Consider the following 15716-nt stretch of genomic DNA (forward strand, 5'->3'; position numbering starts at 1 on the left):
CGGGCTCCGAGCCCGGGGGTCGTGCCCGGCTCCCGGCGCCTGCGACTCCCGGTTTCCAAGCCAGAAGAGGAGGTCGAATCGGCAACTGTTTCCTCTCCTTTCCGGGTCGCTCTGACCCTCTCTGGATACTGGGTTGACCCGCGGAAACACCGGAGACGACGTGTGGGATTTAATTTTTCCTCTGTCTTTGGACTCTTTTTACTTCTCACTTGGACAAGAACTCAAGAGCGAAATCCCCGGTGAGAATCCCCCTCCCCCCGCCTTGGGAAGTTTGGTTCTCTGTGTTGTCCTAAAGACTTAAAGTTTCTGCCTCTTTTCCCCGTGGGTGAACGGTCGAAACGCCTTCCCCCGGGGGAGCCCGGCGAGACGTGCCGGCTTCCCCGTCCCGCCCGGGGGGTGCAGACACCTTGCCCCTCCCGACCGCGGGCAGTGCCACGATCTGCTCTCGCAAACTATGTCATCGGGTCCTCTGGTCTACTAGCAGTTCTGAAGGATGCTGCTGTTAACGTGGCGGTAGTGTAGTTACAAAAGAGAGAAATCTGCATTCCCAGTGGAAGCCATTATCCACGAGAGTGTTTAAAAAAATGAAAACCCTTGCTTGGTGTTAATGGATTGACTGACGCGCCAATCGGTCTTTATTTAATTTTTGGAGAGGACCTAGTTTATTCTTATTTATAAGTTGAATCTTATTACTTTGTCCAAAAAGAAGACGGTATTTTTGTCTCGGATTTGCAACTCTCAAATTTGTTTCAGAGTTGTACACATCTTGGCTTGGGGGTGGAGAGTAGGTCTGGGAAAGGAAGGAGACGATTGTGTAGGGCCTTATGGGAGGGGTATGGGGAATTGTTTGGAGTCTTTCTTTAAATCCTGATTTCTTGTCCTCTTTTTATATAGATAGTCTGCCCTTCTTTCCTTAGTTTCTAATTACTGGTGTGAGAACTAATTTGGTTAGGATCTGGATTAGTTCAGTGCGTGCTTCACCTGGTCAGCTCTCTAGAGATAAAAGTCCTGGACTTGTTTGCTTGCTTTTTCTTTTTCTTTCTTTGGCTAATGCTGAATTCAAGGGGAGCTTTGGTAATTACAATCCCTTGGGCAGAAATAAGTGGTATGGCCTGTCCACACGGAACTGAAACCAACATCTCCTTTTGCCTAGGCCTCGGACAGTTGTAATGTGGTGATTAATGTTGAACATGACATAGAATCACTTGCCCAAGAGCAGAAAGATCCTAGACTTATGAAGGGGAACCTCATTTCTACAGAGCCTTTAATTAACACTCCTTTTTTTAAAAAAAGTTCAAGAATGAGTTCTCATCTCTGCCCATATCATTATTCTTCAGTGTTGCAATCTGGTTCCTTAAGGAGGAAGAGGAAGGCAGCCCTGGAGTGGTTTCTTTACAGTAATTTCGACAGAAGAGAGAGAGATGGAACCCGAAGAAGAAAGGATTCGTTACAGCCAGAGATTGGTTAGTATTTTCTGCCCCCCACCCCAGTTTTGAAGTAGAATAACTATTTTGTTTCCATTTGTGAACTTAATTTTATTTAACTTTTCAGGTGGCTTTTCTGTGCACCAGAGGATAGGGGGTGGTGGTATATTAATGTCCCATTTGGGTTTTGGCCAGGTGGTTAAGGCCTTAATATTCATTCTATTTGGAAATGGCATTATAGCCTTAGCTTATATAGAAACCATTGCAAATCAAAGGATTTTGTGGATTATAGTGAGACAGGATTCCTAATTTTGCAATATGGTATTATAATCAACTGAATAAGTTACATTAGAATGTATATTTTTAGGGACAAAATTGAGGTAGGATAATTCTGTATAATTTTTTAGGATTATGTGGTACCAGGATTTATCCTTTTTGAACTGGAGAGTAAAACTATTATTTTAATAATTTAACATGTTGGTAGGTTTGGGGGTTGTCAAGGGGATTGATTGAAGGCAGGTATAATACTGAATGTTGATAAAGTTCTATATTTTGTATTTTGGGAAGAATGTATGAGATGTATCTTGTTAAAACTTTGTAGTCATGACCTGGAGGGATTAATTTGTGAGCAGGAATACTTTTCCTGTAGGCCTTGCTTTCTTATGATTTCTCTGTTGGAATTCAAGCATTTGATTTTCTCTTTGGTCAAAGAGAGTTTTATTAATATTCTCACCAAATAATCATTTCAAAAAATTGAATTCGTTTTTGTGGAGTGGGAGGTAAGGAAAGCCAAAGAATGGTATGTAGTAGTGAAATTTGCTGAACTGAAAGGCCTAGGAGAATACTAAAGGAATTTATGGTGGTTTTATTTGGCTCTGTGTTTTACACTCATTTTGGAGGAAAAAGGAATAGTTCTCTAATCCATTTTCTGATGCTCCTCAGTCTTTTTGAGAAAAGACTTCATTTTTCTTTTTTTTTTCAATGTTATTAGTGAAAGGGTTTGGGCTATATTAGAATGGTGTCCAGCAAGCATGTGTTCTGGTGAATCTTATTTCAAAGATTTGTGCCTATTTCCAATTCATGTGTTCAGATTTTAATTCTTCATGTCTAACTTTTTCAAATAAAGTGTATCAGTAGTGCAGTTTTATGTTTAGAATTTATCTATGGGAAAAGAAAAAGAGGATTCTGCAAAATTCTCTTATCAGATAGTCACTGCTATATGGAATTTATGTTTATCATGTCAGGCTTATAGAATTGTTTAACTGTTAAGGATCTAAGTGATCTTGGGGTGTAGTTTTGTTTTTTTTTTTAAAGAGAGAATTTTTTAATATTTATTTTATAGTTTTGTGGGTTTTTTTTCGGCGGACACAAAATCTTTATTTGTATGTGGTGCTGAGAATCGAACCCAGGGCCGTGCGCATGACAGGCGAGTGCTCTACCGCTTGAGCCACATCCCCAGCCCCCTTGGGGTGTAGTTTTTGAAGGAAGAATCTTGCACTAAGCAAAACTTTTCATATTTTCAAGCAAGGATGAGAGGTATAGTGGTAAAGAAATCTAAATACTCTTATGACTTTTTTTCCTGTTAAGGTTTATTTGTTTCTTTCTTTTTAAATGTAACTTGATTACTACCTGTTGCACACATTAACTTTTTTGGGGAGTGAAAGGGAGGGTGGGTATTGAGGATTGGACTCGGGCACGTGACTACTGAGCCACATCACCAGATCTTTTTTTATATTTTATTTAAAGACGGGGTCTCACTGAATTGGTTAGTGCCTCACTTTTGCTGAGGCTGGCTTTGAACTCCCCATCCTCCTGCCTCAGTCTCCTGAGCTGCTGGGGATTACAGTCGTGTCCCACTATGCCTGGCACACATTAACTTTTATCTTTCTCTCTCTCTTCTTTCTGTTTTTGTATGGGGGAGTGAACCCAGGGGTGCTTAACCACTGAGCCACATCCCCACCCCTTTTTTGTATTTTATTTAGAGACAGAGTCTTACTGAGTTGCTTAGGGCCTCACTAAGTTGCTGAGGCTGGCTTTGAGCTCATATCCTCCTGCCTTAGCCTCCCAAGCCACTGGGATTTCAGGTGTGCACTCAGCCTCTTTTTTGTTTTTCTTTTCTTTTTTTGGTGCTGGTGATTGAATCCAGAGGCACTTTACCCATGAGTTACATTACATCCCCACCTTTTTATTTTATTTTTTAATTTTGTGACAGCATCTCCCTAAGTTGCTTAGCGCCTTGCTAAATTGCTGAGGCTGGTCCTGAACTTGTAGTCCTCCTGCCTCAGCCTCTCTAGTTGCTGGGATTATTGGCATGCATCACCATACCCAGCCTTATTGTTTCTTTTGGTTACCGTGCTTCTTCTCTGTGTGTGTGTGTGTGTGTGTGTGTGTGTGTGTATGGGGCTAGGGATTGAATTTGGGGTGCTCCAATGCTATACATCCCTAACCTGTTTATTTTATTTTGAGACATTTGTTGTTATTGTTTTGTTACTGGGGATTGAACACAGGGGGAGTTTTACCACTGACCCACACCCCCCAGCCCTTTCTATTTTTTTTATTTTGAAATAGGTCTGGCTAAATTGAGACTGTCCTTGAACCTGTGATCCTCCTGCTTCCCCAGTAGCTAGGATTATAGGCTGTGTCATTGTGCTGGGCTGATTAATGTGCTGTTGTAGTGGTATTAAGAGTGTATCATGTATTTGATGGTGGGGATCTTTCTTAGAATTTTGAATAATGGTTTTGAATATTAGGGTGACTGATATTTGTTTTCTTATGATTGCATGACAAAATTATACCTGAAGTATGACTTTTTTTATTTTGGTGAAACCTGGATTGAATCCAGGGCCTTGTGCATTCTAGGCTAGTGCTTTGCCATTGAATTACATCCCAGCCCTCCTATAACATAACTACTACTTCTTTTTCTTTTCTTTCTTTTTTTTTTTAATATTTTTTTAGTTGTCAATGAACTTTTTTTTATTTATGTGCAGTGCTGAGAATTGAACCCAGTGCCTCACACATGCTAGGCAAGCATTCTGCCACTGAGCCACAACCCCAGCCCCACGTAACTTCTTTTGATATGAAAGCATGTTGGGAACTTATTTGAGTGGCAGTCTGCTGACCAAACTTCTTTTTGGTACTAGGGATTGAACCCAGGGACACTTAACCACTGAGCCACATTCCCAGCCCTTTTTGTTTTATATTGAGACAGGGTCTTGCTAAATTGCTGAGGCTGGCTTTGAACTTTCAATCTTCATCCCTCAGTTTCCTAAACATTGGGATTACAGGTGTATGCCACCACACCTAGCTCCAAACTTTTTTCTTTTTAGTGGTGCTAGGAATTGAACCCAGGACTTACACATGACAGGTGAGTGCTCTACCATTGAGCCACATCCTTAGTCCTGGTCATTCTCCTGCCTCAGCCTCCAGAGTTGCTGGGATTGCAGGTGTGTTCCATCACATTCCAGCTAGAATTCTGTATTGATTTAAGTTAGATCCTATCCTAAGTTTTAAGATTAATGTATAAACAGGGTAGAGAACATCTATTAAATTAACTTACTATAAAACATTTTTTTTTGTTTTTCTTTGTTCTCAATAAGTTATGCTCATTTTTGGTCAGGGGTTATAGCTCAGTGGTAGAGCGCTTGCCTAGCATGTGTGAGGCACTAACTTCCATCTTCAGTACCACATATAAATAAATAAAAACATAAAGGTGTTAAAAGAAAGTTTTTTTTTTTTTTAAAGTCATGCTCATTTTTATAATGGTTGACCACATTTAATTTTTTTGTTCAGTGCTGGAATTGAATCCAGGGCCTAGTGCCTCCTAGGCAAGTGCTCTACCACTGAGCAATACTGTGAGCCCCATTGTGTTATAGAACTTAATCTTTTTTGGTTTTGCAGTGATTGGCCAGGGAACGTGAAGTTTGAAAAGGAGACAAAATGACACATTTATTAATTTAGCTTAGTAGGTAAATTTAGTTTGTTCCCATGCAATATATATTTTTATTTACTTATTTGGGCACTGGGGGTAGAACACAGGGGGTTACCACTGACCTCCATTCCCAGCCCTTATTTATTTATTTATGTATTTTTTGGTATCAGGGGTTGAACCCAGGGGCATTTTACTATTGAGCCACATCATCAGCCCTTTTTATTTTTTATTTTGAGACAAGGTCTTACAAAATAGCTTAGGGTCTTGCTAAATTGTTGAGGATGGCTTTGAGTCACTGGGATTACAGGTGTGTGACACTGCCTCATCTTGACAAGTCGTTTTTTAAAAATCAGAAATAGCTAGTTTGTGGTCACTGCCTGTATATATTTAAGCATTCACTTACAGGGAATATTCATCATCATATCTCACAATTCCCTAATTTAAAGTGTTAGTTAAGCTGGGCATGGTGGTACATGCCTGTAGTCCCAGCTATTAGGCTAAGGCAGGAGGATCTCTGCCTCAGCAACTTAGTGACACCCTGTCTCAAAATACAAAACAAAAGGACTATGAGGGATGCAATTCAATGGTAGAGCACCCCTGGGTTTGAGCCCTAATACTGCCCCTCCCCTCAAAAAAGAAGTTGTTAAATTCATATTAATTCAATTGGTGAATTTTTAGGTTTTTGGAACCACATTATCTCTGCATAATTCTTATTATTGCCTAGAAAAACCACAGGCAAAATAATAAGCATCTAAAATATATATGTGAGTTTTTTTGCTGTGTAGTGCAGTGATCTTCAGCTTTAATTTGGATCTTTTAAAAATTTTATTCGAAAAGATGATCTGTGTTATGTATTATAATATACTGGGTTATGATATCTGCTCCCCACCTGTATAGCATATTGTACCCAGGGTTATATTTCATGGAAAAAAAAATCACTAATCCATTCCAAAGGCAATTGTAGAAACAAATGAACATTCAAGTCAATATAAAAAGAAGTGAGCATACTTCAGAGTAAAGGTAGTTATACATACAACCTGATAACTTTTACTCAGATTCACCTAATCCTGGTGGTATTATCTGAAGGGGGGAATGTCGATTTACTTGAGAATTCAGTTTGCTTGTGAATTTTGATGATGAGATTAAGTAAATTTTCTGAAGGTTATTATCCCATCTGATGTTTAGTCCCGCTAACATATATGATATGTGATTCAGTCTTTTTTATCTGTTGCTAAGAATTGGGGACACTGAAGTCCTGGTGATATTCCCACCTTTCCTGGGTTAACCTTGAAATTGTCTCTTTGAATTCCTTTTACAACATTCACACTTTGAATGGCTCCACTGTAAGGTCTTTCTGACCAGGAATGTACGAGGCAAAATAGAATACTAATTTTAAGCCATTTTTTTCCTTCCTAGCCTGAAGTATCATATTGTTAACAACTAGCAAAAAAATTATAGGTGGTATAAATTGTTGCATTTGCTTACTTATAATTATTTCATCAGATTTAGCTTTCAGTCTGTTGGTGAAGGAATATACTGTTCTGATTGTTGTAGCCTCCTTCCTGATGATGCAGGAAAAACTGGACCATTTTTGGGTGATTCAAAATGCAGATAATGAGGGAGCTAATTCTTTTTTCTAACCCGGTAAAAGTATCTTGGGTACCCATAATGAGGACTATATTTAAGCCCTATCACTTTCTCTTGTTATATTTTGCTGAATACTAATCACTAGTGAACTTAAATGTTTGTGTATAGCTTTCTGCTAGAGTGTAAGCGCCATGAGAGTTAGGGAGTTATTTTTGTACCTGCTGTGTGCTGAGTGCTTCACATAGTGCCTGGTATGTAGCAAGTGTTCAGTAAGTATTTGTTGATTTTATTGAAATCCTTCATGTATAGTTTGCTACCAGTTTTCTTAAATGCTAGGAGTGGGCCACTATAATGGAGGAGAGTTTGGTAAAAAGGGTTGATCAAGATATCTGGATATTGAGTCTTGCAGTTTAGATAAAAACCAGAAGGCCTAGCTGTAACACATAAAAACATGTTTAGCACACATGTCAGATGAATGCTTTTATAGTATTTGAGCCATTAAAACAAATAAGGAAATGTCTAGTTGACTTTAAAAGTGTGATCTGAATTTTAAGTTCTCCTACCTCTATCCTGTCCTAAGACTTCTACATCAAGGTTTTTGATTATCTTTAAGTCTTGAAGTTGTGAAGTTGCAAGCAGTTGTGTTCATGTTATTCTTAGATCTTGGTTTTGGCCATTAAGTCAGGGAGTTGATATGTTTACTATATATCCTGCAGAGGGATGTGGTCCTTTTGTATTTTTTGTTTTGGGGATATGGATATTCTTAATCAGGTTTCATTAATTTTTTTCTGTATATTTAATTTTGGAATGATACTTTAAATTTTGTTTTGTGCTTTCAGAAACATCAAAAAGGTTAAAATTCAGTATATACTTAATTTTTTTCTTTTTATTTATTTTCTTCAATAAACATTATATGCCAGTACTGTAAGGTAGCTGGTGTGGTAAAGGGTTTTTATTTTATTATTATTTTGTTTATGGTGTAGTTTTCAATCTTAATTAAAAAAAAAATATTTTTTTATTATGAAAAGAGAGGTTCAAGGAGGGACCATGATTTGCCCAAGAGTACAAAGTTGATAAGGGTTAGGATCAGACCTTAAACTCAAGTGCCCTGACTCCAAACACATTTCTGTTATATCATTTGATCCCTTTTGTGGTATATGTCATACAGAAAACAAATGATACTCTTTTTTATTGTGTTAAGCTATAGAGTTGGTATTTCTGCTTTTTAAAGGCTACTTTGAAATTTTCTTCCCTAACAGCTGTCTGCTTCAGCATCTAAATGAGAACTATAAATATTTGACAGCTAGTGTTTGATCATGTTTTTAAAAATCTGCACATCCTTTTTGTGAAATTTGAATTCATTGTACTTGATCTATTAAAATAGCAGTGTTGTGCAGTTTGTGTGTATGTAAGCTTTTTATTTATGCATGTTACTCATATCATTGTTTTCTGTTTTAAATTTTAGGTTCTTGGGGTTTTTCTCTGTCTGTGAGTACTTGGTAAAAACTTAAACCCTAAAGATAAAAGGCAGCAAATAGTGACCAAACGAATGTTTTTGGCAAAAACAGTGGTGAAGGCCTCCTTCAGGTAGGTAGAGAGGAGGAGGGAAGAGGGCGAACTTTCAGGTGGTAAAGACAGCATAAGCATTACTATGGAGTTGGAAGCCTTTAAAGCCTGTCCTATGGATATCTGATAGACTGGTAGGACCCAAGTAGGTGGTTTGTTTTGGGAGGCACTGCTGAATAATACTGGGAACACATTTTAAGCAACTTTGAAAGCCAGATACGGACAGCAGACAGCTATTCGAAGTTATGGTTTGTTTTAATAGAATAGAGATTTGATCAAAGTAGTGTTTTGGAAGACTAACTCCTGCAGTTTTAGGTCAGGGGCTTGTCTAGAATAATATGAAAATAGATTACCTTTTTTTTTCTTTTGGGTACTAGGGATTACTAAGGGGCACTTGACCACTGAGCCACATTCCCAGCCCTATTTTGTATTTTATTTAGAGTCAGGGTCTCACTGAGTTGCTTAGAACCTCACTTTCGCTGAGGCTGACTTTGAATCACTGATCCTCCTTCTCAGCCTCCTGAGCTGCTGGGATTACAGGCGTGTGCCATGGTGCCTGGCATAGGTTTACCTTTTGAAGTGACAGGTACTTGATCTCTTTTTTTTTTTTTTTTGGTACTGGGGATTGAATCCAGGGGCACTTTACCACTTAGTCACATCCCCAGCCCTTTTTATTTTTTATTTTGAGACAGGATCTTGCTAAGTTGCTTAGAGCCTCACTAAGTTGTTGAGCTGGATCTTAAACTTGGGATCCTCCTGCCTTAGCCTCTTGAGTTGCTGGGATTACAGGTGTGTGCCATCACACCTGCTAGTATTTGAACTCTTAAGGCAGTGGTTTTCAAAGTGTGATTCTCCTCAGCAGTAGCATCACTATTATCTAGGTGTCTGGAACATGTTAGAAGTACACATTCTTGGGCTCCAGCTCAAACTTACTGAATCAGAAACTTGTATTGGGCCCAGCAATCTGTTTTAACAAGCACATGATACTGATGCATACAAAAAGTTGAGTATTAATGCCCTAGATATATATTAGTAGAAATGGAAAGGAAAAGTTAGAACGAAAACACATTGGTACTGAAGGAATGATAGAACTTGATGACTGCTAGATAGCAGTGTGTTATGATAGAAAAGAGCTTAATTGGGGATTGTGAGCCCTGAGTTCTAGCATCAACCTTATTACAACTGGTTTTGAACAAGACTATTGATTTTGGAGGCAAAGACAAGGTCAACTCTGGGGTTAAGCTTGGTTTACCAGGAACACAAGAGGTAGGAATCTTTGAATGGAAAGGGAGAGAATTCAGATGAATGTTTTAGATAATTGGAGATGTTGACAGATTTATTTAAAGCAGTGGGTTCTCAAATGGGCTTGACTTTGTTCCCCAGGGAACAGTTGATAGTATCTGGACATATTTCTGAGTGTCAGACTGAGAGAATGTGTTCTACTGGTGTTTTGTGGGAAGAGGCTAGGGATGCTGCTAAAACATCCTATAATGCACAGATCAGGCCCCCACAACAAAGAATTAACTGGTCCATAATGTCAGTAGTGTGAAGTTGACAAACCCTGATAAAAAGGGTTTGTTATTAGATAGGTTCTATTTGTATTTGTATACTAATTGTCTGCTGTTTGGTTAGAGTTATGTGTCTAAGCTATAACAGTCTCAAGATTCTGTTTCATAGGACTTTGCCCAAAAGTAAACATGAAGCATTTTTTTTGTTGAATTTTCACAAAACAAACTACTTGGTCTTAGCAATCCTCAACCCAATTGCAGATTTCTTTATTACTCCTTTTAATTCTACCTAAGATCAACTAGTTTTGATAAACTAAGAAAGGATTCAGTGTCACGAGATAAGTGAGTTATAGCAAGAGATGTCTTTTTATGCACTCTTCAGCAGTACAGATACAAAAACTGGACCAGTATAGAGATTAACATGGTTCTGCACAATGATGACATGAGAATTCATGAAGTGTTCCATATTTTGAAAAAAAAAGAGAGCCAGGCACGGTGGCACGTGCCTGTAATTCCAGCAACTCAGGAGGCTGAGGCAGGAGGATGGGGAGTTCAAGGCCAGCTTCAGCAGATTAGCACTTAGCAACTCAGAGAGTCACTTTTTTTAAAAAAATATTTTTTTAGTAATAGTTGGTCACAATACCTTTATTTTATTTGTCTATTTATTTTTTGTGTGGTGCTTAGGATCGAGTCTAGCACCTTGCACATGCTAGGTGAGCGCTCTACTGCTGAGCCACAACCCCAGCCACCCCCCCACCCCCGTTTCTAAATAAAATATAAAAAAGGGCTGGGGATGTGGTTTATTGGTTAAGCACCCCTGGGTTCAATTCCTGGTATCCCCGCGACCCCCCCCCCCCAAAAAAAAAGAATGAGAAATAGCTTTCTGATATTCTTTTTTTTTTTGGTACCGGGGATTGAACCTAGGAGTGCTTAACCACTGAGCAATCCCCAATGCTTTTTATATTTTATTTTAGATAGAGTCTCACTAAGTTGCTTAGGGCCTCACTAAGTTGCTGGGGCTGGCTTTGCACTTGTGAATCTCCTGCCTCAACCCCTGGAGTTGCTGGAATTACAGGTGTGTGCCATTGCACCCGGTTATTCACATACCCTTATATGAAAATTGCCTTTGTAGTTCTTCATTGCACAGCCTGTGTGACTGTACTTGGTGGCCCTTTGTGCCGGGAGCAGAGATAATATAAAGGAAAAATCAAATGTAAATGTGAAACTAGAGTAAAAAAAACCCAGTCTGTGTAATAACACACATTAACTGAATGTGCAGTTGGCCCTTTGCATCTGTGGGTTCCACATCTGTCAACTTGTATTCAGTGAACTATAGTTCAAAAACACTTGAAAAAAAATGTGTTGAGGGGCTGGGATTGTGGCTCAGCAGTAGAGCGTTCGCCTAGCGCGGGCGAAACCCAGGTTCGATCCTCAACACCACATAAAAATAAAGGCATTGTGTTGTATCCATCTACACCTAAAAAATAAATATTAAAAAAAAATGTGTTGAACATGTATATGTTTCTTGTCATTATTTCCAAACAGTATAGAATAGCTATAGCCATGTGCCTCATGGTGGCATTTCAGATAGACTGCATATACTTATGGCATATACTACATAGACTAGGTGTATAATAGGTTATGACATCTATAAGTTTAAGTTCACTCTGTGATATTTGCAGAACAACATTAACACACAAGGACACATTTTTCAGAATATATCCCCATTGTTAGATGATGCTTGACCATTTTTTTTTTTTAAGAGAGAGAGAAGGAGGGGAGAGAGAGAATTTTTTAATATTTATTTTTCGGTTTTCGGCGGACACAACATTTTTATGTGGTGCTGAGGATTGAACCCAGCGCCCCGCGCATGCCAGGCGAGCGCGTTACTGCTTGAGCCACATCCCCAGCCCAGATGCTTGACCATTTTTACTAATTTATTTCTCAATAATCCTTGAAATTCTATGATACCCATTTTTTCATATTTGGAAATAGAGGCATAAGATATTTAAATAACTTGCTTCAGATTATCCAGCTAGGAAGGGACAGGATTCAAAGTATATATATATATATATATTAGTTCAGATGTACTAAGCTATTTTACCACTTCTTCAACTTTTTTGGGGAACAGTTTATAAATGTTTTGATGATGAATTTAGGGTGTTTCTAACATCATCTTTATTCATTTAGGAGATTTATTCACTTAAAAGTTTGTTGAGTTGTTAGACTGTACCAGGCACTTTACTTGGGTCTTTTTTTTAGAATCCAAAAACTATAGTTTCAGATAGTGCTGATTATTTTGAAGGAAAAGAGCACGGTGAGATACTTGTAGGATGGGAATTACTCCTTGAGATAGATTGATCAGTGAAAGCCTCCCTAATAGGATGGCTGTTTTATACTGTGACCTGAATGGTGAGCAACCAGTCTTGTGATGTTCAAAGGTTCAAGGGACCAGATCTGTATTTAGAAGCTCTAGATAGAGGGACTAGCTAATACAAAGCCCTAAGGTAGAGATGAGAAAATTTTACTAAGTATTTAACTATGTATCAGACACTATATAAAGGTCTTAGGATAGAGTAATGAGCAAGACAGGCATGGTCCCTTTGTCATGGACTTCTATTCTGGTGGGAAAATCAGACTTTAAACAAACACTTATGCTAGTAATGTTAATTATGGTTGAGCAAAGGGCTTCAAAGGTAAATACAGGATGCAGTGTGAGTGTATAATAGGATTGCCTAATCTAGACTTCAGGAGTGGGTTGAAACATCAGAGAACATTTTTACTAAGAAAGCCTTTAAAGCTAAGATGTGAAAAGGGAGGTGAGTAAGAGGTAACCAGGCAAAGAAGAGAAATGATTAGCATATGCAAACCCCCTAGGGTTGGAAAGAATTTCAGATGTTTGAGAGACCCTATCTAGCAACTAAAGACCCAAAAGGCTAGTGTAACTGTAGTGATGTGAGTAGAAGAGAGAACCTCTCCCCGCCCTTTACTGAAGATTTAACCAGGGCCTTGCCACGTACTAGACAAGCATTGTAGTACTGTACTGAGCTATACTCCTAGTCCGAGTTGGAATCTTGACAAGGTACTCAGGGGTCAGGTCAAATAGGGCATTATCTTGAAGGCAGTAAGAAGGCAAAAAGTCAGCCAAGGCGTATTATGTGTACTAATATCAATGGATGAATTATAGAGAAAAGATCAGGAAGAGTGTGAGAATGATTTGAGGAGACCAGTTAGGAGGCCGCTGCAGTGGTTCAGGAAAGATGTGATGTAGTATGCTTGAGGGAGCTGACAGAATTAGAGAAGAGATAGTTTGAGAAATATTTACAAAACAGAATTACAGGACTTTGGTTTATTAGATGTATAGAGGATAAATGGAAGGAGGTACAACATGAAAGTGTGATTCCCAAGTTTTCCTCATGGGTGACTTGTACCACAATCCCATTATTTGAAATAGGGTACACTGAAGGGAGAGTAGTTTGGGGCATTGAGTGGAGGAGTTAAAAGTTCAGGGTTTTTTTTTTTTTTTTTTGTAGTTGTAGATGGACAGAATGCGTTTATATGTTTATTTTTATATGGTGCTGAGGATCGAACCCAGTGCCTTACACTTACTAAGCAGGTGCTCTACCACTGAGCCACAAACCCAGCCTTAAAGTTCAGTTTTGAGGAAGTTTGGATAGGTTGAATGTGAAGTGCTTGAGAAACATCGCAATAGAGTTGTTGGCTGGGTAATTGGATGTGATTCTGGGGGCCTCAGGAGGGGCTTATTGGCAGGTGTTTGAATTCCCTTGACGTATGTATGGTAATGGAAGAAGGGTAGACAGGAAGTGAGAGAGAGGGAAGGTCCAGAGAAGTAGGAAGAGAATCAGGGGAGAGATATCCTGAAAGCCATGGGACTGTTCAGGTACTGTTCTAAGCATTTGTATATTTTTACTCATTTAATGTTTATAGCCTATGAAATAGGTGCTTTTGTTGTCCTTATTTTATGGACAGGAAAATGATACAAGAGGACACTATATAACTTGCTTAGGATCACCAGGTAATAACCAGAGAAGTTGGTTTTTGGACCTAGGCTGCCTGGCTCCAGTTTATACTTTTATTTTTTTTATTTTATTTTATTTTATTTATTTATTTATTTTTTTTGAATTTTTCAACGTTTATTTTTCAGTTCTCGGCGGACACAACATCTTTGTTGGTATGTGCTGCTGAGGATCGAACCCGGGCCGCACGCATGCCAGGCGAGCGCGCTACCGCCTGAGCCACATCCCCAGCCCCAGTTTATACTTTTAACTACCCCTTGATATTGTTAGTGGTTTTTTGTTTGTTTGTTTGTTTGTTTAATTTTTTTAATTGTTGTAATGGTTTTATTTTTTGTTGTTGTTTTTCAGTGCTAGGGATTGAACCCCAACCTCAGGCATGCTAAACAAGCTCTCATCCACTGAGCTATATATATCCCCAGTCCCTTGCCTAGTGTTTCAAAGAGGAGGGAGTGGTCTTTGAGATTGACACTGCCTAGAGGCCGAAGATACTGAGGACTGCCATTGGATTTGGCAACATAGAGGTTATTGGTGACTTTGAACTGAAGTGTTATGCCATGACGATTTCTACAGACTTAGTCTGAGTCACAATTAGAGTCAATCAAATCTATTTTATAAATGCTCATCACACTTAATCTAATACCTAAGGCACATCCTAATTCTAAGTCCTAACTCAGTCTACACCCAAGGGTCCCAGGTGCTCACCTGTGACGTGTCTTAAGTCCGGGTTGCTGGAACTCAATCCAGGCTGGAGGAGTCTGGTGCAGGGGGGACAACAGTGATGGAGTTCTAGGTCTCTCTGTCTGGGTTCTGTTAGTTCTGCTGATCCCCAAAAGTCTGGGTTTTAAGTTGTAGCTTGGTTATGCTTGCAGCTGATAACTGGGTGAGGCCTGGGGTGTACACCTAGGGTGTAGACTCTTACATCACTAACTTAAGTCAAAGTTCTATAGTCTTAAGTTCTGCAGTTCACATTATGGGCACATTGCTTATAGTCATTCACTATTTAATCAATTCACATTCACTAATTAATATACTCAGTAGTCTATAACATTTCTGATACTCATGTCAGTGGCATATTTTGGGGCAGAAAACCTTCAAAATAAATGTGAGACTAAGTAGAGTGAAGAAAAGTTCAAAGAAGTTTGACTTGTGAAGGGAGAAGGGGAACAAGTTATACCTGAAAGTTAGTGTAAGATCCAGAAAGGCTCTTTTGGATTTTTATTTTTTGTTTTAAGTTCGAAGTGACTGCTGAATTTTTTATTTATAGCATAATCCAGGTATACCTTTTCCTCTTATCACTTCATGTTTAATTCATTGCTAAGATCTGATTTCTAGGGGCTGGATTTGTAGCTCAGTGGTAGAGCACATGTGAGGCACTGGGTTCTATCCTCAGTATCACATAAAATAAATAAATAAAGTAAAGGTATTATGTCCATCTACAACTAAAATAAAAAAGATTTGCTGATTTTTTTTTTAATATTTTTTAGTTGTAGTTGGACACAATATCTTTATTTTATTTATTTATTTTTATGTGGTGTTGAGGATCGAACCCAGGGCCTCGCACGTGCTAGGCTACCACTGAGCCACAACCCCAGCCCAAGATTTGCTGATTTCTAATATTCATCTTACAGTTCTCACTGCAGCTCATAGTTTTTTTTGGGGGGGGGGG

The 15716-nt window shown here is 38.8% G+C and overlaps 1 protein-coding gene and 1 pseudogene across 3 annotated transcripts in view; both read left to right on the top strand.

The window, feature by feature from the left end:
- The first annotated feature begins 102 nt into the window (after positions 1-102).
- The window catches only part of Kdm2a (lysine demethylase 2A), a 112557-nt gene continuing 96943 nt past the window's right edge, over positions 103-15716 (top strand). The window contains exons 1-2 of one of the 3 annotated variants that reach the window (XM_015503203.2): positions 103-239; positions 1338-1463. In XM_015503203.2, the coding sequence (XP_015358689.1) occupies positions 1422-1463 (42 nt within the window). In that variant the 5' untranslated portion in view covers positions 103-239; positions 1338-1421. Of the gene's footprint in view, positions 240-1337; positions 1464-8403; positions 8527-15716 lie in introns of those variants that run through there. The other 2 variants (XM_015503204.2, XM_048807721.1) reach the window with 2 other exon arrangements.
- On the top strand, positions 10385-10485 carry LOC125618131 (annotated as a pseudogene).

Source organism: Marmota marmota, unplaced genomic scaffold (genome assembly GCF_001458135.2).
Source record: "Marmota marmota marmota unplaced genomic scaffold, marMar, whole genome shotgun sequence".
Classification (NCBI taxonomy): Eukaryota; Metazoa; Chordata; class Mammalia; order Rodentia; family Sciuridae; genus Marmota; species Marmota marmota.